This window comes from Paramormyrops kingsleyae, chromosome 25 (genome assembly GCF_048594095.1).
Source record: "Paramormyrops kingsleyae isolate MSU_618 chromosome 25, PKINGS_0.4, whole genome shotgun sequence".
Taxonomy (NCBI): Eukaryota; Metazoa; Chordata; class Actinopteri; order Osteoglossiformes; family Mormyridae; genus Paramormyrops; species Paramormyrops kingsleyae.
In genome coordinates this window covers 20,767,084-20,791,085 of record NC_132821.1, presented here as the reverse complement: position 1 = coordinate 20,791,085, position 24,002 = coordinate 20,767,084, and the positions used below count along the sequence as shown (strand labels likewise).

The following is a 24,002-nucleotide window of genomic DNA, read 5'->3' as shown; positions in this document are numbered from 1 at the left end:
CTGCTGTGGATGTTGTAGTGGTTATTGTTAGTGGTGCAGTTGAAGCAGTTGGGCTTGATGTAGTGCTTGGTGCTGCTGTGGATGTTGTAGTGGTCATAGATGGTGTTGCAGTTGATGCAGTTGTGCTTGATGAAGTGGTTGGTGCTGCTGTGGATCTTGTAGTGGTCATTATTAGTGGTGCAGTTGAAGCAGTTGGGCTTGATGTAGTGGTTGGTGCTGCTGTGGATGTTGTAGTGGTCGTAGATGGTGTTACAGTTGAAGCAGTTGTGCTTGCTGTAGTGGTTGGTGCTGCTGTGGATGTTGTAGTGGTCGTAGATGGTGTTGCAATTGATGCAGTTGTGCTTGATGAAGTGGTTGGTGCTGCTGTGGATGTTGTTGTGGTCGTAGATGGTGTTACAGTTGAAGCAGTTGTGCTTGATGTAGTGGTTGGTGCTGCTGTGGATGTTGTAGTGGTCGTAGATGGTGTTGCAGTTGATGCAGTTGTGCTTGATGAAGTGGCTGGTGCTGCTGTGGATGTTGTAGAGGTTATTGTTAGTGGTGCAGTTGAAGCAGTTGTGCTCGATGTAGTGGTTGGTGCTGCTGTGGATGTTGTAGTGGTCATAGATGGTGTTGCAATTGATGCAGTTGTGCTTGATGAAGTGGCTGGTGCTGCTGTGGATGTTGTAGAGGTTATTATTAGTGGTGCAGTTGAAGCAGTTGTGCTCGATGTAGTGGTTGGTGCTGCTGTGGATGTTGTAGTGGTCATAGATGGTGTTGCAATTGATGCAGTTGTGCTAGATGTTGTTGTTGGTGCTGCTGTGGATGTTGTAGTGGTTATTGTTAGTGGTGCAGTTGAAGCAGTTGTGCTTGATGTAGTGGTTGGTGCTGCTGTAGATGTTGTAGTGGTCGTAGATGGTGTTGCAGTTGATGTAGTTGTGCTTGATGAAATGGTGGGCGCTGCTGTGGATGTTGTAGTGGTCATTGTTAGTGGAGTAGTTGAAGCAGTGGTTGGTGCTGCTGTCGATGTTGTATTGGTCGTAGATGGTGTTGCAATTGATGCAGTTGTTCTAGATGTTGTTTTTGGTGCTGCTGTGGATGTTGTAGTGGTCGTGGATGGTGTTGCAGTTGATGCAGTTGTACTAGATGTTGTTGTTGGTGCTGCTGTGGATGTTGTAGTGGTTGTAGATGTTGTTGCAGTTGATGCAGGTGTGCTTGATGTAGTGGTTGGTGCTGCTGTGGATGTTGTAGTGGTCATAGATGGTGTTGCAGTTGATGCAGTTGTGCTTGATGAAGTGGTTGGTGCTGCTGTGGATCTTGTAGTGGTCATTATTAGTGGTGCAGTTGAAGCAGTTGGGCTTGATGTAGTGGTTGGTGCTGCTGTGGATGTTGTAGTGGTCGTAGATGGTGTTACAGTTGAAGCAGTTGTGCTTGCTGTAGTGGTTGGTGCTGCTGTGGATGTTGTAGTGGTCGTAGATGGTGTTGCAATTGATGCAGTTGTGCTTGATGAAGTGGTTGGTGCTGCTGTGGATGTTGTTGTGGTCGTAGATGGTGTTACAGTTGAAGCAGTTGTGCTTGATGTAGTGGTTGGTGCTGCTGTGGATGTTGTAGTGGTCGTAGATGGTGTTGCAGTTGATGCAGTTGTGCTTGATGAAGTGGCTGGTGCTGCTGTGGATGTTGTAGAGGTTATTGTTAGTGGTGCAGTTGAAGCAGTTGTGCTCGATGTAGTGGTTGGTGCTGCTGTGGATGTTGTAGTGGTCATAGATGGTGTTGCAATTGATGCAGTTGTGCTTGATGAAGTGGCTGGTGCTGCTGTGGATGTTGTAGAGGTTATTATTAGTGGTGCAGTTGAAGCAGTTGTGCTCGATGTAGTGGTTGGTGCTGCTGTGGATGTTGTAGTGGTCATAGATGGTGTTGCAATTGATGCAGTTGTGCTAGATGTTGTTGTTGGTGCTGCTGTGGATGTTGTAGTGGTTATTGTTAGTGGTGCAGTTGAAGCAGTTGTGCTTGATGTAGTGGTTGGTGCTGCTGTAGATGTTGTAGTGGTCGTAGATGGTGTTGCAGTTGATGTAGTTGTGCTTGATGAAATGGTGGGCGCTGCTGTGGATGTTGTAGTGGTCATTGTTAGTGGAGTAGTTGAAGCAGTGGTTGGTGCTGCTGTCGATGTTGTATTGGTCGTAGATGGTGTTGCAATTGATGCAGTTGTGCTAGATGTTGTTGTTGGTGGTGCTGTGGATGTTGTAGTGGTCGTAGATGGTTTTGCAATTGATGCAGTTGTGCTAGATGTTGTTGTTGGTGCTGCTGTGGATGTTGTAGTGGTCGTAGATGGTGTTGCATTTGATGGAGTTGTAATTGATGCAGTGGTAGGTGCTGCTGTGGATATTCTAGTGGTCGTAGATGCTGTTGCAGTTGAAGCAGTTGTGCTTGATGTAGTGGTTGGTGCTGCTGTGGATGTTGTAGTGGAGGAATATGGTGTTGCAGTTGATGTAGTTGTAATTGATGCAGTGGTAGGTGCTGCTGTGGATGTTGTAGTGGTCGTAGATGGTGTTGCAATTGATGCAGTTGTTCTAGATGTTGTTTTTGGTGCTGCTGTGGATGTTGTAGTGGTCGTGGATGGTGTTGCAGTTGATGCAGTTGTACTAGATGTTGTTGTTGGTGCTGCTGTGGATGTTGTAGTGGTTGTAGATGTTGTTGCAGTTGATGCAGGTGTGCTTGATGTAGTGGTTGGTGCTGCTGTGGATGTTGTAGTGGTCGTAGATGGTGTTGCAATTGATGCAGTTGTGCTTGATGTTGTTGTTGGTGCTGCTGTGGATGTTGTAGTGGTCGTGGATGGTGTTGCAATTGATGCAGTTGTGCTTGATGTTGTTGTTGGTGCTGCTGTGGATGTTGTAGTGGTCATGGATGGTGTTCCACTTGATGCAGTTGTGCTTGATGAAGTGGTTGGTGCTAATGTGGATGTTGTAGTGCTCATTGTTAGTGGTGCAGTTGAAGCAGTTGTGCTTGATGTAGTGGTTGGTGCTGCTGTGGATGTTGTAGTGGTGGAATATGGTGTTGCAGTTGATGTAGTTGTAATTGATGCAGTGGTAGGTGCTGCTGTGGATGTTGTAGTGGTCGTAGATGGTGTTGCAATTGATGCAGTTGTGCTAGATGTTGTTGTTGGTGCTGCTGTGGATGTTGTAGTGGTTATTGTTAGTGGTGCAGTTGAAGCAGTTGTGCTTGATGTAGTGGTTGGTGCTGCTGTAGATGTTGTAGTGGTCGTAGATGGTGTTGCAGTTGATGTAGTTGTGCTTGATGAAATGGTTGGCGCCGCTGTGGATGTTGTAGTGGTCATTGTTAGTGGAGTAGTTGAAGCAGGGGTTGGTGCTGCTGTCGATGTTGTATTGGTCGTAGATGGTGTTGCATTTGATGTAGTTGTAATTGATGCAGTGGTAGGTGCTGCTGTGGATATTCTAGTGGTCGTAGATGCTGTTGCAGTTGAAGCAGTTGTGCTTGATGTAGTGGTTGGTGCTGCTGTGGATGTTGTAGTGGTCGAATATGGTGTTGCAGTTGATGTAGTTGTAATTGATGCAGTGGTAGGTGCTGCTGTGGATGTTGTAGTGGTCGTAGATGGTGTTGCAATTGATGCAGCTGTTCTAGATGTTGTTGTTGGTGCTGCTGTGGATATTGTAGTGGTCGTGGATGGTGTTGCAATTGATGCAGTTGTACTAAATGTTGTTGTTGGTGCTGCTGTGGATGTTGTAGTGGTTGTAGATGTTGTTGCAGTTGATGCAGGTGTGCTTGATGTAGTGGTTGGTGCTGCTGTGGATGTTGTAGTGGTCGTAGATGGTGTTGCAATTGATGCAGTTGTGCTTGATGTTGTTGTTGGTGCTGCTGTGGATGTTGTAGTGGTCGTGGATGGTGTTGCAGTTGATGCAGTTGTGCTTGTTAAAGTGGCTGGTGCTGCTGTGGATGTTGTAGAGGTTATTGTTAGTGGTGCAGTTGAAGCAGTTGTGCTTGATGTAGTGGTTGGTGCTGCTGTGGATGTTGTAGTGGTCGTAGATGGTGTTGTAATTGATGCAGTTGTGCTAGATGTTGTTGTTGGTGCTGCTGTGGATGTTGTAGTGGTCGTGGATGGTGTTGCAGTAGATGCAGCTGTGCTTGATGAAGTGGTTGGTGCTGCTGTGGATGTTGTAGTGGTCGTAGATGGTGTTGCAGTTGATGCAGTTGTGCTTGATGAAGTGGTTGGTGCTGCTGTGGATGTTTTTGTGGTTGTAGATGGTGTTACAGTTGAAGCAGTTGTGCTTGCTGTAGTGGTTGGTGCTGCTGTGGATGTTGTAGTAGTCGTAGATGGGGTTGCAATTGATACAGTTGTGCTTGATGTTGTTGGTTCTGCTGTGGATGTTGTAGTGGTTATTGTTAGTGGTGCAGTTGAAGCAGTTGGGCTTGATGTAGTGCTTGGTGCTGCTGTGGATGTTGTAGTGGTTGTAGATGGTGTTGCAGTTGATGCAGCTGTGCTTGATGAAGTGGTTGGTGCTGCTGTGGATGTTGTAGTGGTCGTAGATGGTGTTGCAGTTGATGCAGTTGTGCTAGATGTTGTTGTTGATGCTGCTGTGGATGTTGTAGTGGTCGTAGATGGTGTTGCAGTTGATGCAGTTGATGCAGTTGTGCTTGATGAAGTGGTTGGTGCTGCTGTGGATGTTGTAGTGGTCGTAGATGGTGTTGCAATTGATGCAGTTGTGCTAGATGTTGTTGTTGGTGCTGCTGTGGATGTTGTAGTGGTCGTAGATGGTGTTGCAGTAGATGCAGCTGTGCTTGCTGAAGTGGTTGGTGCTGCTGTGGATGTTGTAGTGGTCGTAGATGGTGTTGCAGTTGATGCAGTTGTGCTTGGTAAAGTGGCTGGTGCTGCTGTGGATGTTGTAGAGGTTATTGTTAGTGGTGCAGTTGAAGCAGTTGTGCTTGATGTAGTGGTTGGTGCTGCTGTGGATGTTGTAGTGGTCGTAGATGGTGTTGCAATTGATGCAGTTGTGCTAGATGTTGTTGTTGGTGCTGCTGTGGATGTTGTAGTGGTCGTAGATGGTGTTGCAGTAGATGCAGCTGTGCTTGATGAAGTGGTTGGTGCTGCTGTGGATGTTGTAGTGGTCGTAGATGGTGTTGCAGTTGATGCAGTTGTGCTTGATGAAGTGGTTGGTGCTGCTGTGGATGTTTTTGTGGTTGTAGATGGTGTTACAGTTGAAGCAGTTGTGCTTGCTGTAGTGGTTGGTGCTGCTGTGGATGTTGTAGTAGTCGTAGATGGGGTTGCAATTGATGCAGTTGTGCTTGATGTTGTTGGTTCTGCTGTGGATGTTGTAGTGGTTATTGTTAGTGGTGCAGTTGAAGCAGTTGGGCTTGATGCAGTGCTTGGTGCTGCTGTGGATGTTGTAGTGGTCATAGATGGTGTTGCAGTTGATGCAGTTGTGCTTGATGAAGTGGTTGGTGCTGCTGTGGATCTTGTAGTGGTCATTATTAGTGGTGCAGTTGAAGCAGTTGGGCTTGATGTAGTGGTTGGTGCTGCTGTGGATGTTGTAGTGGTCGTAGATGGTGTTACAGTTGAAGCAGTTGTGCTTGCTGTAGTGGTTGGTGCTGCTGTGGATGTTGTAGTAGTCGTAGATGGGGTTGCAATTGATACAGTTGTGCTTGATGTTGTTGGTTCTGCTGTGGATGTTGTAGTGGTTATTGTTAGTGGTGCATTTGAAGCAGTTGGGCTTGATGTAGTGCTTGGTGCTGCTGTGGATGTTGTAGTGGTCGTAGATGGTGTTGCAGTTGATGCAGCTGTGCTTGATGAAGTGGTTGGTGCTGCTGTGGATGTTGTAGTGGTCGTAGATGGTGTTGCAGTTGATGCAGTTGTGCTAGATGTTGTTGTTGGTGCTGCTGTGGATGTTGTAGTGGTCGTAGATGGTGTTGCAGTTGATGCAGTTGATGCAGTTGTGCTTGATGAAGTGGTTGGTGCTGCTGTGGATGTTGTAGTGGTCATTGTTAGTGGTGCAGATGATGCAGTTGTGCTTGATGAAGTGGTTGGTGCTGCTGTGGATGTTGTAGTGGTCGTAGATGGTGTTGCAATTGATGCAGTTGTGCTAGATGTTGTTGTTGGTGCTGCTGTGGATGTTGTAGTGGTCGTAGATGGTGTTGCAGTAGATGCAGCTGTGCTTGCTGAAGTGGTTGGTGCTGCTGTGGATGTTGTAGTGGTCGTAGATGGTGTTGCAGTTGATGCAGTTGTGCTTGTTAAAGTGGCTGGTGCTGCTGTGGATGTTGTAGAGGTTATTGTTAGTGGTGCAGTTGAAGCAGTTGTGCTTGATGTAGTGGTTGGTGCTGCTGTGGATGTTGTAGTGGTCGTAGATGGTGTTGCAATTGATGCAGTTGTGCTAGATGTTGTTGTTGGTGCTGCTGTGGATGTTGTAGTGGTCGTAGATGGTGTTGCAGTAGATGCAGCTGTGCTTGATGAAGTGGTTGGTGCTGCTGTGGATGTTGTAGTGGTCGTAGATGGTGTTGCAGTTGATGCAGTTGTGCTTGATGAAGTGGTTGGTGCTGCTGTGGATGTTTTTGTGGTTGTAGATGGTGTTACAGTTGAAGCAGTTGTGCTTGCTGTAGTGGTTGGTGCTGCTGTGGATGTTGTAGTAGTCGTAGATGGGGTTGCAATTGATGCAGTTGTGCTTGATGTTGTTGGTTCTGCTGTGGATGTTGTAGTGGTTATTGTTAGTGGTGCAGTTGAAGCAGTTGGGCTTGATGTAGTGCTTGGTGCTGCTGTGGATGTTGTAGTGGTCGTAGATGGTGTTGCCGTTGATGCAGTTGTGCTTGTTGAAGTGGTTGGTGCTGCTGTGGATGTTGTAGTGGTCATAGATGGTGTTGCAGTTGATGCAGTTGTGCTTGATGAAGTGGTTGGTGCTGCTGTCGATCTTGTAGTGGTCATTATTAGTGGTGCAGTTGAAGCAGTTGGGCTTGATGTAGTGGTTGGTGCTGCTGTGGATGTTGTAGTGGTCGTAGATGGTGTTGCAGTTGATGCAGTTGTCCTTGATGAAGTGGTTGGTGCTGCTGTGGATGTTGTAGTGGTAATTGTTAGTGGTGCAGTTGAAGCAGTTGTGCTTGATGCAGTGGTAGGTGCTGTTGTAGATGTTGTTGTGGTCGTAGATGGTGTTTCAGTTGATGCAGTGGTAGGTGCTGCTGTGGATGTTTTAGTGGTCGCAGATGGTGTTGCAGTTGATGCAGTTGTGCTTGATGAAGTTGTTGGTGCTGCTATGGATGTTGTAGTGGTCGTAGATGAGGTTGCAATTGATGCAGTTGTGCTAGATGTTGTTGTTGGTGCTGCTGTGGATGTTGTATTAGTTATTGTTAGTGGTGCAGTTGACGCAGTTGTGCTTGATGTAGTGTCTGGTGCTACTGTGGATGTTGTAGTGGTCGTAGATGGGGTTGTAATTGATGCAGTTGTGCTTGATGTTGTTGTTGGTGCTGCTGTGGATGTTGTAGTGGTCGTAGATGGTGTTGCACTTGATGCAGTTGTGCTTGATGAAGTGGTTGGTGCTAATGTGGATGTTGTAGTGCTCATTGTTAGTGGTGCAGTTGAAGCAGTTGTGCTTGATGTAGTGGTTGGTGCTGCTGTGGATGTTGTAGTGGTCGAATATGGTGTTGCAGTTGATGTAGTTGTAATTGATGCAGTGGTAGGTGCTGCTGTGGATGTTGTAGTGGTCGTAGATGGTGTTGCAATTGATGCAGTTGTGCTAGATGTTGTTGTTGGTGCTGCTGTGGATGTTGTAGTGGTTATTGTTAGTGGTGCAGTTGAAGCAGTTGGGCTTGATGTAGTGCTTGGTGCTGCTGTGGATGTTGTAGTGGTCGTAGATGGTGTTGCAGTTGATGCAGTTGTGCTTGATGAAGTGGTTGGTGCTGCTGTGGATCTTGTAGTGGTCATTATTAGTGGTGCAGTTGAAGCAGTTGGGCTTGATGTAGTGGTTGGTGCTGCTGTGGATGTTGTAGTGGTCGTAGATGGTGTTGCAGTTGATGCAGTTGTCCTTGATGAAGTGGTTGGTTCTGCTGTGGATGTTGTAGTGGTTATTGTTAGTGGTGCAGTTGAAGCAGTTGGGCTTGATGTAGTGCTTGGTGCTGCTGTGGATGTTGTAGTGGTTGTAGATGGTGTTGCAGTTGATGCAGCTGTGCTTGATGAAGTGGTTGGTGCTGCTGTGGATGTTGTAGTGGTCGTAGATGGTGTTGCAGTTGTGCTAGATGTTGTTGTTGGTGCTGCTGTGGATGTTGTAGTGGTCGTAGATGGTGTTGCAGTTGATGCAGTTGTGCTTGATGAAGTGGTTGGTGCTGCTGTGGATGTTGTAGTGGTCGTAGATGGTGTTGCAGTTGTGCTAGATGTTGTTGTTGGTGCTGCTGTGGATGTTGTAGTGGTCGTAGATGGTGTTGCAGTTGATGCAGTTGTGCTTGATGAAGTGGTTGGTGCTGCTGTGGATCTTGTAGTGGTCATTATTAGTGGTGCAGTTGAAGCAGTTGGGCTTGATGTAGTGGTTGGTGCTGCTGTGGATGTTGTAGTGGTCGTAGATGGTGTTGCAGTTGATGCAGTTGTCCTTGATGAAGTGGTTGGTTCTGCTGTGGATGTTGTAGTGGTTATTGTTAGTGGTGCAGTTGAAGCAGTTGGGCTTGATGTAGTGCTTGGTGCTGCTGTGGATGTTGTAGTGGTCGTAGATGGTGTTGCAATTGATGCAGTTGTGCTAGATGTTGTTGTTGGTGCTGCTGTGGATGTTGTAGTGGTCGTAGATGGTGTTGCAGTAGATGCAGCTGTGCTTGCTGAAGTGGGTGGTGCTGCTGTGGATGTTGTAGTGGTCGTAGATGGTGTTGCAGTTGATGCAGTTGTGCTTGTTAAAGTGGCTGGTGCTGCTGTGGATGTTGTAGAGGTTATTGTTAGTGGTGCAGTTGAAGCAGTTGTGCTTGATGTAGTGGTTGGTGCTGCTGTGGATGTTGTAGTGGTCGTAGATGGTGTTGCAATTGATGCAGTTGTGCTAGATGTTGTTGTTGGTGCTGCTGTGGATGTTGTAGTGGTCGTAGATGGTGTTGCAGTAGATGCAGCTGTGCTTGATGAAGTGGTTGGTGCTGCTGTGGATGTTGTAGTGGTCGTAGATGGTGTTGCAGTTGATGCAGTTGTGCTTGATGAAGTGGTTGGTGCTGCTGTGGATCTTGTTGTAGTCGTAGATGGGGTTGCAATTGATGCAGTTGTGCTTGATGTTGTTGGTTCTGCTGTGGATGTTGTAGTGGTTATTGTTAGTGGTGCAGTTGAAGCAGTTGTGCTTGATGTAGTGCTTGGTGCTGCTGTGGATGTTGTAGTGGTCGTAGATGGTGTTGCAGTTGATGCAGTTGTGCTTGATGAAGTGGTTGGTGCTGCTGTGGATGTTGTAGTGGTCATAGATGGTGTTGCAGTTGATGCAGTTGTGCTTGATGAAGTGGTTGGTGCTGCTGTGGATCTTGTAGTGGTCATTATTAGTGGTGCAGTTGAAGCAGTTGGGCTTGATGTAGTGGTTGGTGCTGCTGTGGATGTTGTAGTGGTCGTAGATGGTGTTGCAGTTGATGCAGTTGTCCTTGATGAAGTGGTTGGTGCTGCTGTGGATGTTGTAGTGGTAATTGTTAGTGGTGCAGTTGAAGCAGTTGTGCTTGATGCAGTGGTAGGTGCTGCTGTAGATGTTGTTGTGATCGTAGATGGTGTTTCAGTTGATGCAGTGGTAGGTGCTGCTGTGGATGTTGTAGTGGTCGCAGATGGTGTTGCAGTTGATGCAGTTGTGCTTGATGAAGTTGTTGGTGCTGCTATGGATGTTGTAGTGGTCGTAGATGAGGTTGCAATTGATGCAGTTGTGCTAGATGTTGTTGTTGGTGCTGCTGTGGATGTTGTATTAGTTATTGTTAGTGGTGCAGTTGACGCAGTTGTGCTTGATGTAGTGGTTGGTGCTACTGTGGATGTTGTAGTGGTCGTAGATGGGGTTGCAATTGATGCAGTTGTGCTTGATGTTGTTGTTGGTGCTGCTGTGGATGTTGTAGTGGTCGTAGATGGTGTTGCACTTGATGCAGTTGTGCTTGATGAAGTGGTTGGTGCTAATGTGGATGTTGTAGTGATCATTGTTAGTGGTGCAGTTGAAGCAGTTGTGCTTGATGTAGTGGTTGGTGCTGCTGTGGATGTTGTAGTGGTCGAATATGGTGTTGCAGTTGATGTAGTTGTAATTGATGCAGTGGTAGGTGCTGCTGTGGATGTTGTAGTGGTCGTAGATGGTGTTGCAATTGATGCAGCTGTTCTAGATGTTGTTGTTGGTGCTGCTGTGGATGTTGTAGTGGTCGTGGATGGTGTTGCAATTGATGCAGTTGTACTAGATGTTGTTGTTGGTGCTGCTGTGGATGTTGTAGTGGTTGTAGATGTTGTTGCAGTTGATGCAGGTGTGCTTGATGTAGTGGTTGGTGCTGCTGTGGATGTTGTAGTGGTCGTAGATGGTGTTGCAATTGATGCAGTTGTGCTTGATGTTGTTGTTGGTGCTGCTGTGGATGTTGTAGTGGTCGTGGATGGTGTTGCACTTGATGCAGTTGTGCTTGATGAAGTGGTTGGTGCTAATGTGGATGTTGTAGTGCTCATTGTTAGTGGAGCAGTTGAAGCAGTTGTGCTTGATGTTGTTGTTGGTGCTGCTGTGGATGTTGTAGTGGTTGTAGATGGTGTTGCAATTGATGCAGTTGTGCTTGATGAAGTGGTTGGTGCTGCTGTGGATGTTGTTGTGGTCGTAGATGGTGTTACAGTTGAAGCAGTTGTGCTTGATGTAGTGGTTGGTGCTGCTGTGGATGTTGTAGTGGTCGTAGATGGTGTTGCAGTTGATGCAGTTGTGCTTGATGAAGTGGTTGGTGCTGCTGTGGATGTTGTTGTGGTCGTAGATGGTGTTACAGTTGAAGCAGTTGTGCTTGATGTAGTGGTTGGTGCTGCTGTGGATGTTGTAGTGGTCGTAGATGGTGTTGCAGTTGATGCAGTTGTGCTTGATGAAGTGGTTGGTGCTGCTGTGGATGTTGTAGTGGTCGTAGATGGTGTTGCAGTTGATGCAGTTGTGCTTGATGAAGTGGTTGGTGCTGCTGTGGATCTTGTAGTGGTCATTATTAGTGGTGCAGTTGAAGCAGTTGGGCTTGATGTAGTGGTTGGTGCTGCTGTGGATGTTGTAGTGGTCGTAGATGGTGTTGCAGTTGATGCAGTTGTCCTTGATGAAGTGGTTGGTGCTGCTGTGGATGTTGTAGTGGTAATTGTTAGTGGTGCAGTTGAAGCAGTTGTGCTTGATGCAGTGGTAGGTGCTGCTGTAGATGTTGTTGTGATCGTAGATGGTGTTTCAGTTGATGCAGTGGTAGGTGCTGCTGTGGATGTTGTAGTGGTCGCAGATGGTGTTGCAGTTGATGCAGTTGTGCTTGATGAAGTTGTTGGTGCTGCTATGGATGTTGTAGTGGTCGTAGATGAGGTTGCAATTGATGCAGTTGTGCTAGATGTTGTTGTTGGTGCTGCTGTGGATGTTGTATTAGTTATTGTTAGTGGTGCAGTTGACGCAGTTGTGCTTGATGTAGTGGTTGGTGCTACTGTGGATGTTGTAGTGGTCGTAGATGGGGTTGCAATTGATGCAGTTGTGCTTGATGTTGTTGTTGGTGCTGCTGTGGATGTTGTAGTGGTCGTAGATGGTGTTGCACTTGATGCAGTTGTGCTTGATGAAGTGGTTGGTGCTAATGTGGATGTTGTAGTGCTCATTGTTAGTGGTGCAGTTGAAGCAGTTGTGCTTGATGTTGTTGTTGGTGCTGCTGTGGATGTTGTAGTGGTTGTAGATGGTGTTGCAATTGATGCAGTTGTGCTTGATGAAGTGGTTGGTGCTGCTGTGGATGTTGTTGTGGTCGTAGATGGTGTTACAGTTGAAGCAGTTGTGCTTGATGTAGTGGTTGGTGCTGCTGTGGATGTTGTAGTGGTCGTAGATGGTGTTGCAGTTGATGCAGTTGTGCTTGATGAAGTGGTTGGTGCTGCTGTGGATGTTGTAGTGGTCATAGATGGTGTTGCAGTTGATGCAGTTGTGCTTGATGAAGTGGTTGGTGCTGCTGTGGATCTTGTAGTGGTCATTATTAGTGGTGCAGTTGAAGCAGTTGTGCTTGATGTAGTGGTTGGTGCTGCTGTGGATGTTGTAGTGGTCATAGATGGTGTTGCAGTTGATGCAGTTGTCCTTGATGAAGTGGTTGGTGCTGCTGTGGATGTTGTAGTGGTAATTGTTAGTGGTGCAGTTGAAGCAGTTGTGCTTGATGCAGTGGTAGGTGCTGCTGTAGATGTTGTTGTGATCGTAGATGGTGTTTCAGTTGATGCAGTGGTAGGTGCTGCTGTGGATGTTGTAGTGGTCGCAGATGGTGTTGCAGTTGATGCAGTTGTGCTTGATGAAGTTGTTGGTGCTGCTATGGATGTTGTAGTGGTCGTAGATGAGGTTGCAATTGATGCAGTTGTGTTAGATGTTGTTGTTGGTGCTGCTGTGGATGTTGTATTAGTTATTGTTAGTGGTGCAGTTGACGCAGTTGTGCTTGATGTAGTGGTTGGTGCTACTGTGGATGTTGTAGTGGTCGTAGATGGGGTTGCAATTGATGCAGTTGTGCTTGATGTTGTTGTTGGTGCTGCTGTGGATGTTGTAGTGGTCGTAGATGGTGTTGCACTTGATGCAGTTGTGCTTGATGAAGTGGTTGGTGCTAATGTGGATGTTGTAGTGCTCATTGTTAGTGGTGCAGTTGAAGCAGTTGTGCTTGATGTAGTGGTTGGTGCTGCTGTGGATGTTGTAGTGGTCGAATATGGTGTTGCAGTTGATGTAGTTGTAATTGATGCAGTGGTAGGTGCTGCTGTGGATGTTGTAGTGGTCGTAGATGGTGTTGCAATTGATGCAGCTGTTCTAGATGTTGTTGTTGGTGCTGCTGCTGTGGATGTTGTAGTGGTCGTGGATGGTGTTGCAATTGATGCAGTTGTACTAGATGTTGTTGTTGGTGCTGCTGTGGATGTTGTAGTGGTCGTAGATGGTGTTGCAGTTGATGCAGTTGTGCTTGATGAAGTGGTTGGTGCTGCTGTGGATGTTGTTGTGGTCGTAGATGGTGTTACAGTTGAAGCAGTTGTGCTTGATGTAGTGGTTGGTGCTGCTGTGGATGTTGTAGTGGTCGTAGATGGTGTTGCAGTTGATGCAGTTGTGCTTGATGAAGTGGTTGGTGCTGCTGTGGATGTTGTAGTGGTCATAGATGGTGTTGCAGTTGATGCAGTTGTGCTTGATGAAGTGGTTGGTGCTGCTGTGGATCTTGTAGTGGTCATTATTAGTGGTGCAGTTGAAGCAGTTGGGCTTGATGTAGTGGTTGGTGCTGCTGTGGATGTTGTAGTGGTCGTAGATGGTGTTGCAGTTGATGCAGTTGTCCTTGATGAAGTGGTTGGTGCTGCTGTGGATGTTGTAGTGGTAATTGTTAGTGGTGCAGTTGAAGCAGTTGTGCTTGATGCAGTGGTAGGTGCTGCTGTAGATGTTGTTGTGATCGTAGATGGTGTTTCAGTTGATGCAGTGGTAGGTGCTGCTGTGGATGTTGTAGTGGTCGCAGATGGTGTTGCAGTTGATGCAGTTGTGCTTGATGAAGTTGTTGGTGCTGCTATGGATGTTGTAGTGGTCGTAGATGAGGTTGCAATTGATGCAGTTGTGCTAGATGTTGTTGTTGGTGCTGCTGTGGATGTTGTATTAGTTATTGTTAGTGGTGCAGTTGACGCAGTTGTGCTTGATGTAGTGGTTGGTGCTACTGTGGATGTTGTAGTGGTCGTAGATGGTGTTGCAATTGATGCAGTTGTGCTAGATGTTGTTGTTGGTGCTGCTGTGGATGTTGTAGTGGTCGTGGATGGTGTTGCAATTGATGCAGTTGTGCTAGATGTTGTTGTTGGTGCTGCTGTGGATGTTGTAGTGGTCGTAGATGGTGTTGCAGTTGAAGCAGTTGTGCTTGATATAGTGGTTGGTGCAACTGTGGATGTTGTAGTGGTCGTAGATGGGGTTGCAATTGATGCAGTTGTGCTTGATGTTGTTGTTGGTGCTGCTGTGGATGTTGTAGTGGTCGTAGATGGTGTTGCACTTGATGCAGTTGTCCTTGATGAAGTGGTTGGTGCTGCTGTGGATGTTGTAGTGGTAATTGTTAGTGGTGCAGTTGAAGCAGTTGTGCTTGATGCAGTGGTAGGTGCTGCTGTAGATGTTGTTGTGGTCGTAGATGGTGTTTCAGTTGATGCAGTGGTAGGTGCTGCTGTGGATGTTGTAGTGGTCGCAGATGGTGTTGCAGTTGATGCAGTTGTGCTTGATGAAGTTGTTGGTGCTGCTATGGATGTTGTAGTGGTCGTAGATGAGGTTGCAATTGATGCAGTTGTGCTAGATGTTGTTGTTGGTGCTGCTGTGGATGTTGTATTAGTTATTGTTAGTGGTGCAGTTGACGCAGTTGTGCTTGATGTAGTGGTTGGTGCTACTGTGGATGTTGTAGTGGTCGTAGATGGGGTTGCAATTGATGCAGTTGTGCTTGATGTTGTTGTTGGTGCTGCTGTGGATGTTGTAGTGGTCGTAGATGGTGTTGCACTTGATGCAGTTGTGCTTGATGAAGTGGTTGGTGCTAATGTGGATGTTGTAGTGCTCATTGTTAGTGGTGCAGTTGAAGCAGTTGTGCTTGATGTAGTGGTTGGTGCTGCTGTGGATGTTGTAGTGGTCGAATATGGTGTTGCAGTTGATGTAGTTGTAATTGATGCAGTGGTAGGTGCTGCTGTGGATGTTGTAGTGGTCGTAGATGGTGTTGCAATTGATGCAGCTGTTTTAGATGTTGTTGTTGGTGCTGCTGTGGATGTTGTAGTAGTCGTGGATGGTGTTGCAATTGATGCAGTTGTACTAGATGTTGTTGTTGGTGCTGCTGTGGATGTTGTAGTGGTTGTAGATGTTGTTGCAGTTGATGCAGGTGTGCTTGATGTAGTGGTTGGTGCTGCTGTGGATGTTGTAGTGGTCGTAGATGGTGTTGCAATTGATGCAGTTGTGCTTGATGTTGTTGTTGGTGCTGCTGTGGATGTTGTAGTGGTCGTGGATGGTGTTGCACTTGATGCAGTTGTGCTTGATGAAGTGGTTGGTGCTAATGTGGATGTTGTAGTGCTCATTGTTAGTGGAGCAGTTGAAGCAGTTGTGCTTGATGTTGTTGTTGGTGCTGCTGTGGATGTTGTAGTGGTCGTAGATGGTGTTGCAATTGATGCAGTTGTGCTTGATGAAGTGGTTGGTGCTGCTGTGGATGTTGTTGTGGTCGTAGATGGTGTTACAGTTGAAGCAGTTGTGCTTGATGTAGTGGTTGGTGCTGCTGTGGATGTTGTAGTGGTCGTAGATGGTGTTGCAGTTGATGCAGTTGTGCTTGATGAAGTGGTTGGTGCTGCTGTGGATGTTGTTGTGGTCGTAGATGGTGTTACAGTTGAAGCAGTTGTGCTTGATGTAGTGGTTGGTGCTGCTGTGGATGTTGTAGTGGTCGTAGATGGTGTTGCAGTTGATGCAGTTGTGCTTGATGATGTGGTTGGTGCTGCTGTGGATGTTGTAGTGGTCATAGATGGTGTTGCAGTTGATGCAGTTGTGCTTGATGAAGTGGTTGGTGCTGCTGTGGATCTTGTAGTGGTCATTATTAGTGGTGCAGTTGAAGCAGTTGGGCTTGATGTAGTGGTTGGTGCTGCTGTGGATGTTGTAGTGGTCGTAGATGGTGTTGCAGTTGATGCAGTTGTCCTTGATGAAGTGGTTGGTGCTGCTGTGGATGTTGTAGTGGTAATTGTTAGTGGTGCAGTTGAAGCAGTTGTGCTTGATGCAGTGGTAGGTGCTGCTGTAGATGTTGTTGTGATCGTAGATGGTGTTTCAGTTGATGCAGTGGTAGGTGCTGCTGTGGATGTTGTAGTGGTCGCAGATGGTGTTGCAGTTGATGCAGTTGTGCTTGATGAAGTTGTTGGTGCTGCTATGGATGTTGTAGTGGTCGTAGATGAGGTTGCAATTGATGCAGTTGTGCTAGATGTTGTTGTTGGTGCTGCTGTGGATGTTGTATTAGTTATTGTTAGTGGTGCAGTTGACGCAGTTGTGCTTGATGTAGTGGTTGGTGCTACTGTGGATGTTGTAGTGGTCGTAGATGGGGTTGCAATTGATGCAGTTGTGCTTGATGTTGTTGTTGGTGCTGCTGTGGATGTTGTAGTGGTTGTAGATGGTGTTGCAATTGATGCAGTTGTGCTTGATGAAGTGGTTGGTGCTGCTGTGGATGTTGTTGTGGTCGTAGATGGTGTTACAGTTGAAGCAGTTGTGCTTGATGTAGTGGTTGGTGCTGCTGTGGATGTTGTAGTGGTCGTAGATGGTGTTGCAGTTGATGCAGTTGTGCTTGATGAAGTGGTTGGTGCTGCTGTGGATGTTGTAGTGGTCATAGATGGTGTTGCAGTTGATGCAGTTGTGCTTGATGAAGTGGTTGGTGCTGCTGTGGATCTTGTAGTGGTCATTATTAGTGGTGCAGTTGAAGCAGTTGGGCTTGATGTAGTGGTTGGTGCTGCTGTGGATGTTGTAGTGGTCGTAGATGGTGTTGCAGTTGATGCAGTTGTCCTTGATGAAGTGGTTGGTGCTGCTGTGGATGTTGTAGTGGTAATTGTTAGTGGTGCAGTTGAAGCAGTTGTGCTTGATGCAGTGGTAGGTGCTGCTGTAGATGTTGTTGTGATCGTAGATGGTGTTTCAGTTGATGCAGTGGTAGGTGCTGCTGTGGATGTTGTAGTGGTCGCAGATGGTGTTGCAGTTGATGCAGTTGTGCTTGATGAAGTTGTTGGTGCTGCTATGGATGTTGTAGTGGTCGTAGATGAGGTTGCAATTGATGCAGTTGTGCTAGATGTTGTTGTTGGTGCTGCTGTGGATGTTGTATTAGTTATTGTTAGTGGTGCAGTTGACGCAGTTGTGCTTGATGTAGTGGTTGGTGCTACTGTGGATGTTGTAGTGGTCGTAGATGGGGTTGCAATTGATGCAGTTGTGCTTGATGTTGTTGTTGGTGCTGCTGTGGATGTTGTAGTGGTTGTAGATGGTGTTGCAATTGATGCAGTTGTGCTTGATGAAGTGGTTGGTGCTGCTGTGGATGTTGTTGTGGTCGTAGATGGTGTTACAGTTGAAGCAGTTGTGCTTGATGTAGTGGTTGGTGCTGCTGTGGATGTTGTAGTGGTCGTAGATGGTGTTGCAGTTGATGCAGTTGTGCTTGATGAAGTGGTTGGTGCTGCTGTGGATGTTGTAGTGGTCATAGATGGTGTTGCAGTTGATGCAGTTGTGCTTGATGAAGTGGTTGGTGCTGCTGTGGATCTTGTAGTGGTCATTATTAGTGGTGCAGTTGAAGCAGTTGGGCTTGATGTAGTGGTTGGTGCTGCTGTGGATGTTGTAGTGGTCGTAGATGGTGTTGCAGTTGATGCAGTTGTCCTTGATGAAGTGGTTGGTGCTGCTGTGGATGTTGTAGTGGTAATTGTTAGTGGTGCAGTTGAAGCAGTTGTGCTTGATGCAGTGGTAGGTGCTGCTGTAGATGTTGTTGTGATCGTAGATGGTGTTTCAGTTGATGCAGTGGTAGGTGCTGCTGTGGATGTTGTAGTGGTCACAGATGGTGTTGCAGTTGATGCAGTTGTGCTTGATGAAGTTGTTGGTGCTGCTATGGATGTTGTAGTGGTCGTAGATGAGGTTGCAATTGATGCAGTTGTGCTAGATGTTGTTGTTGGTGCTGCTGTGGATGTTGTATTAGTTATTGTTAGTGGTGCAGTTGACGCAGTTGTGCTTGATGTAGTGGTTGGTGCTACTGTGGATGTTGTAGTGGTCGTAGATGGGGTTGCAATTGATGCAGTTGTGCTTGATGTTGTTGTTGGTGCTGCTGTGGATGTTGTAGTGGTCGTAGATGGTGTTGCAATTGATGCAGTTGTGCTTGATGAAGTGGTTGGTGCTAATGTGGATGTTGTAGTGCTCATTGTTAGTGGTGCAGTTGAAGCAGTTGTGCTTGATGTAGTGGTTGGTGCAACTGTGGATGTTGTAGTGGTCGTAGATGGGGTTGCAATTGATGCAGTTGTGCTTGATGTTGTTGTTCGTGCTGCTGTGGATGTTGTAGTGGTCGTAGATGGTGTTGCACTTGATGCAGTTGTCCTTGATGAAGTGGTTGGTGCTGCTGTGGATGTTGTAGTGGTAATTTTTAGTGGTGCAGTTGAAGCAGTTGTGCTTGATGCAGTGGTAGGTGCTGCTGTAGATGTTGTTGTGGTCGTAGATGGTGTTTCAGTTGATGCAGTGGTAGGTGCTGCTGTGGATGTTGTAGTGGTCGCAGATGGTGTTGCAGTTGATGCAGTTGTGCTTGATGAAGTTGTTGGTGCTGCTATGGATGTTGTAGTGGTCGTAGATGAGGTTGCAATTGATGCAGTTGTGCTAGATGTTGTTGTTGGTGCTGCTGTGGATGTTGTATTAGTTATTGTTAGTGGTGCAGTTGACGCAGTTGTGCTTGATGTAGTGGTTGGTGCTACTGTGGATGTTGTAGTGGTCGTAGATGGGGTTGCAATTGATGCAGTTGTGCTTGATGTTGTTGTTGGTGCTGCTGTGGATGTTGTAGTGGTCGTAGATGGTGTTGCACTTGATGCAGTTGTGCTTGATGAAGTGGTTGGTGCTAATGTGGATATTGTAGTGCTCATTGTTAGTGGTGCAGTTGAAGCAGTTGTGCTTGATGTAGTGGTTGGTGCTGCTGTAGATGTTGTAGTGGTCGTAGATAGTGTTGCAGTTGATGCAGTTGTGCTTGATGAAATGGTTGGTGCTGCTGTGGATGTTGTAGTGGTCGTAGATGGTGTTGCAGTTGATGCAGTTGTGCTTGATGAAGTGGTTGGTGCTGCTGTGGATGTTGTAGTGGTCGTAGATGGTGTTGCAGTTGATGCAGTTGTGCTTGATGAAGTGGTTGGTGCTGCTGTGGATGTTTTTGTGGTTGTAGATGGTGTTACACTTGAAGCAGTTGTGCTTGCTGTAGTGGTTGGTGCTGCTGTGGATGTTGTAGTAGTCGTAGATGGGGTTGCAATTGATGCAGTTGTGCTTGATGTTGTTGGTTCTGCTGTGGATGTTGTAGTGGTTATTGTTAGTGGTGCAGTTGAAGCAGTTGGGCTTGATGTAGTGCTTGGTGCTGCTGTGGATCTTGTAGTGGTCTTTATTAGTGGTGCAGTTGAAGCAGTTGGGCTTGATGTAGTGGTTGGTGCTGCTGTGGATGTTGTAGTGGTCGTAGATGGTGTTGCAGTTGATGCAGTTTTCCTTGATGAAGTGGTTGGTGCTGCTGTGGATGTTGTAGTGGTAATTGTTAGTGGTGCAGTAGAAGCAGTTGTGCTTGATGCAGTGGTAGGTGCTGCTGTAGATGTTGTTGTGATCGTAGATGGTGTTTCAGTTGATGCAGTGGTAGGTGCTGCTGTGGATGTTGTAGTGGTCGCAGATGGTGTTGCAGTTGATGCAGTTGTGCTTGATGAAGTTGTTGGTGCTGCTATGGATGTTGTAGTGGTCGTAGATGAGGTTGCAATTGATGCAGTTGTGCTAGATGTTGTTGTTGGTGCTGCTGTGGATGTTGTATTAGTTATTGTTAGTGGTGCAGTTGACGCAGTTGTGCTTGATGTAGTGGTTGGTGCTACTGTGGATGTTGTAGTGGTCGTAGATGGGGTTGCAATTGATGCAGTTGTGCTTGATGTTGTTGTTGGTGCTGCTGTGGATGTTGTAGTGGTCGTAGATGGTGTTGCACTTGATGCAGTTGTGCTTGATGAAGTGGTTGGTGCTAATGTGGATGTTGTAGTGCTCATTGTTAGTGGTGCAGTTGAAGCAGTTGTGCTTGATGTAGTGGTTGGTGCTGCTGTGGATGTTGTAGTGGTCGAATATGGTGTTGCAGTTGATGTAGTTGTAATTGATGCAGTGGTAGGTGCTGCTGTGGATGTTGTAGTGGTCGTAGATGGTGTTGCAATTGATGCAGCTGTTCTAGATGTTGTTGTTGGTGCTGCTGTGGATGTTGTAGTGGTCGTGGATGGTGTTGCAATTGATGCAGTTGTACTAGATGTTGTTGTTGGTGCTGCTGTGGATGTTGTAGTGGTTGTAGATGTTGTTGCAGTTGATGCAGGTGTGCTTGATGTAGTGGTTGGTGCTGCTGTGGATGTTTTAGTGGTCGTAGATGGTGTTGCAATTGATGCAGTTGTGCTTGATGTTGTTGTTGGTGCTGCTGTGGATGTTGTAGTGGTCGTGGATGGTGTTGCACTTGATGCAGTTGTGCTTGATGAAGTGGTTGGTGCTAATGTGGATGTTGTAGTGCTCATTGTTAGTGGTGCAGTTGAAGCAGTTGTGCTTGATGTTGTTGTTGGTGCTGCTGTGGATGTTGTAGTGGTTGTAGATGGTGTTGCAATTGATGCAGTTGTGCTTGATGAAGTGGTTGGTGCTGCTGTGGATGTTGTTGTGGTCGTAGATGGTGATACAGTTGAAGCAGTTGTGCTTGATGTAGTAGTTGGTGCTGCTGTGGATGTTGTAGTGGTCGTAGATGGGGTTGCAATTGATGCAGTTGTGCTTGATGTTGTTGTTGGTGCTGCTGTGGATGTTGTAGTGGTTATTGTTAGTGGTGCAGTTGAAGCAGTTGAGCTTGATGTAGTGGTTGGTGCTGCTGTGGATGTTGTAGTGGTCATTGTTAGTGGTGCAGTTGAAGCAGTTGTGCTTGATGTAGTGGTTGGTGCTGCTGTGGATGTTGTAGTGGTCGTGGATGGTGTTACAATTGATGCAGTTGTGCTAGATGTTGTTGCTGCTGCTGTGGATGTTGTAGTGGTCGTAGATGCTGTTGCAGTTGATGCAGTTGTGCTTGATGAAGTGGTTGGTGCTGCTGTGGATGTTGTAGTGGTCGAATATGGTGTTGCAGTTGATGTAGTTGTAATTGATGCAGTGGTAGGTGCTGCTGTGGATGTTGTAATGGTCGTAGATGTTGTTGCAGTTGATGCAGGTGTACTTGATGTAGTGGTTGGTGCTGCTGTGGATGTTGTAGTGGTCGTAGGTGTTGTTGCAGTTGATGCAGGTGTGCTTGATGTAGTGGTTGGTGCTGCTGTGGATGTTGTAGTGGTCGTAGATGGTGTTGCAATTGATGCAGTTGTGCTAGATGTTGTTGTTGGTGCTGCTGTGGATGTTGTAGTGGTCGTGGATGGTGTTGCAATTGATGCAGTTGTGCTAGATGTTGTTGTTGGTGCTGCTGTGGATGTTGTAGTGGTCGTAGATGGTGTTGCAGTTGAAGCAGTTGTGCTTGATGTAGTGGTTGGTGCAACTGTGGATGTTGTAGTGGTCGTAGATGGGGTTGCAATCGATGCAGTTGTGCTTGATGTTGTTGCTGGTGCTGCTGTGGATGTTGTAGTGGTCGTAGATGGTGTTGCACTTGATGCAGTTGTCCTTGATGAAGTGGTTGGTGCTGCTGTGGATGTTGTAGTGGTAATTGTTAGTGGTGCAGTTGAAGCAGTTGTGCTTGATGCAGTGGTAGGTGCTGCTGTAGATGTTGTTGTGGTCGTAGATGGTGTTTCAGTTGATGCAGTGGTAGGTGCTGCTGTGGATGTTGTAATGGTCGCAGATGGTGTTGCAGTTGATGCAGTTGTGCTTGATGAAGTTGTTGGTGCTGCTATGGATGTTGTAGTGGTCGTAGATGAGGTTGCAATTGATGCAGTTGTGCTAGATGTTGTTGTTGGTGCTGCTGTGGATGTTGTATTAGTTATTGTTAGTGGTGCAGTTGACGCAGTTGTGCTTGATGTAGTGGTTGGTGCTACTGTGGATGTTGTAGTGGTCGTAGATGGGGTTGCAATTGATGCAGTTGTGCTTGATGTTGTTGTTGGTGCTGCTGTGGATGTTGTAGTGGTCGTAGATGGTGTTGCACTTGATGCAGTTGTGCTAGATGTTGTTGTTGGTGCTGCTGTAGATGTTCTAGTGGTTATTGTTAGTGGTGCAGTTGAAGCAGTTGTGCTTGATGTAGTGGTTGGTGCTGCTGTAGATGTTGTAGTGGTCGTAGATGGTGTTGCAGTTGATGTAGTTGTGCTTGATGAAATGGTTGGCGCCACTGTGGATGTTGTAGTGGTCATTGTTAGTGGAGTAGTTGAAGCAGTGGGTGGTGCTGCTGTCGATGTTGTATTGGTCGTAGATGGTGTTGCAATTGATCCAGTTGTGCTAGATGTTGTTGTTGGTGCTGCTGTGGGTGTTGTAGTGGTCGTAGATGGTGTTGCAGTTGAAGCAGTTGTGCTTGATGTAGTGGTTGGTGCTGCTGTGGATGTTGTAGTGGTCGTAGATGGGGTTGCAATTGATGCAGTTGTGCTTGATGTTGTTGTTGGTGCTGCTGTGGATGTTGTAGTGGTCGTAGATGGTGTTGCACTTGATGCAGTTGTGCTTGATGAAGTGGTTGGTGCTGCTGTGGATGTTGTTGTGGTCGTAGATGGTGTTACAGTTGAAGCAGTTGTGCTTGATGTAGTGGTTGGTGCTGCTGTGGATGTTGTAGTGGTCGTAGATGGGGTTGCAATTGATGCAGTTGTGCTTGATGTTGTCGTTTGTGCTGCTGTGGATGTTGTAGTGGTTATTGTTAGTGGTGCAGTTGAAGCAGTTGTGCTTGATGTAGTGGTTGGTGCTGCTGTAGATGTTGTAGTGGTCGTAGATGGTGTTGCAGTTGATGTAGTTGTGCTTGGTGAAATGGTTGGCGCCGCTGTGGATGTTGTAGTGGTCATTGTTAGTGGAGTAGTTGAAGCAGTTGTGCTTGACGCAGTGGTAGGTGCTGCAGTAGATGTTGTTGTGGTCGTAGATGGTGTTGCAATTGATGCAGTTGTGCTAGATGTTGTTGTTGTTGGTGCTGCTGTGGATGTTGTAGTGGTGGTAGATGGTGTTGCAGTTGAAGCAGTTGTGCTTGATGTAGTGGTTGGTGCTGCTGTGGATGTTGTAGTGGTCGTAGATGGGGTTGCAATTGATGCAGTTGTGCTTGATGTTGTTGTTGGTGCTGCTGTGGATGTTGTAGTGGTCGTAGATGGTGTTGCAGTTGATGCAGTTGTCCTTGATGAAGTGGATGGTGCTGCTGTGGATGTTGTAGTGGTAATTGTTAGTGGTGCAGTTGAAGCAGTTGTGCTTGATGCAGTGGTAGGTGCTGCTGTAGATGTTGTTGTGGTCGTAGATAGTGTTTCAGTTGATGCAGTGGTAGGTGCTGCTGTGGATGTTGTAGTGGTCGCAGATGGTGTTGCAGTTGATGCAGTTGTGCTTGATGAAGTTGTTGGTGCTGCTATGGATGTTGTAGTGGTCGTAGATGAGGTTGCAATTGATGCAGTTGTGCTAGATGTTGTTGTTGGTGCTGCTGTGGATGTTGTATTAGTTATTGTTAGTGGTGCAGTTGACGCAGTTGTGCTTGATGTAGTGGTTGGTGCTACTGTGGATGTTGTAGTGGTCGTAGATGGGGTTGCAATTGATGCAGTTGTGCTTGATGTTGTTGTTGGTGCTGCTGTGGATGTTGTAGTGGTCGTAGATGGTGTTGCACTTGATGCAGTTGTGCTAGATGTTGTTGTTGGTGCTGCTGTGGATGTTCTAGTGGTTATTGTTAGTGGTGCAGTTGAAGCAGTTGTGCTTGATGTAGTGGTTGGTGCTGCTGTAGATGTTGTAGTGGTCGTAGATGGTGTTGCAGATGATGTAGTTGTGCTTGATGAAATGGTTGGCGCCGCTGTGGATGTTGTAGTGGTCATTGTTAGTGGAGTAGTTGAAGCAGTGGTTGGTGCTGCTGTCGATGTTGTATTGGTCGTAGATGGTGTTGCAATTGATCCAGTTGTGCTAGATGTTGTTGTTGGTGCTGCTGTGGGTGTTGTAGTGGTCGTAGATGGTGTTGCAGTTGAAGCAGTTGTGCTTGATGTAGTGGTTGGTGCTGCTGTGGATGTTGTAGTGGTCGTAGATGGTGTTGCACTTGATGCAGTTGTGTTTGATGAAGTGGTTGGTGCTAATGTGGATGTTGTAGTGCTC

At 46.7% G+C, this 24,002-nt stretch overlaps 2 protein-coding genes across 2 annotated transcripts in view; both read right to left on the bottom strand.

Moving 5' to 3' along the window:
• Window positions 1-24,002, bottom strand: part of LOC111861086 (uncharacterized) — a 167,139-nt gene that overhangs the window by 41,676 nt on the left and 101,461 nt on the right. The gene's annotated exons all lie outside the window — the stretch shown is intronic.
• LOC140583137 (uncharacterized) overlaps window positions 28-24,002 on the bottom strand; it is a 26,750-nt gene continuing 2,775 nt past the window's right edge. The window contains exons 3-8 of the mRNA XM_072707777.1: window positions 19,846-20,442; window positions 14,092-18,027; window positions 10,172-11,073; window positions 5,219-5,270; window positions 3,143-4,860; window positions 28-75 (exon numbers count right to left, since the gene is read on the bottom strand). Coding sequence (XP_072563878.1) covers window positions 28-75; window positions 3,143-4,860; window positions 5,219-5,270; window positions 10,172-11,073; window positions 14,092-18,027; window positions 19,846-20,442 — 7,253 coding nt within the window. The remainder of the gene's footprint in view (window positions 76-3,142; window positions 4,861-5,218; window positions 5,271-10,171; window positions 11,074-14,091; window positions 18,028-19,845; window positions 20,443-24,002) is intronic.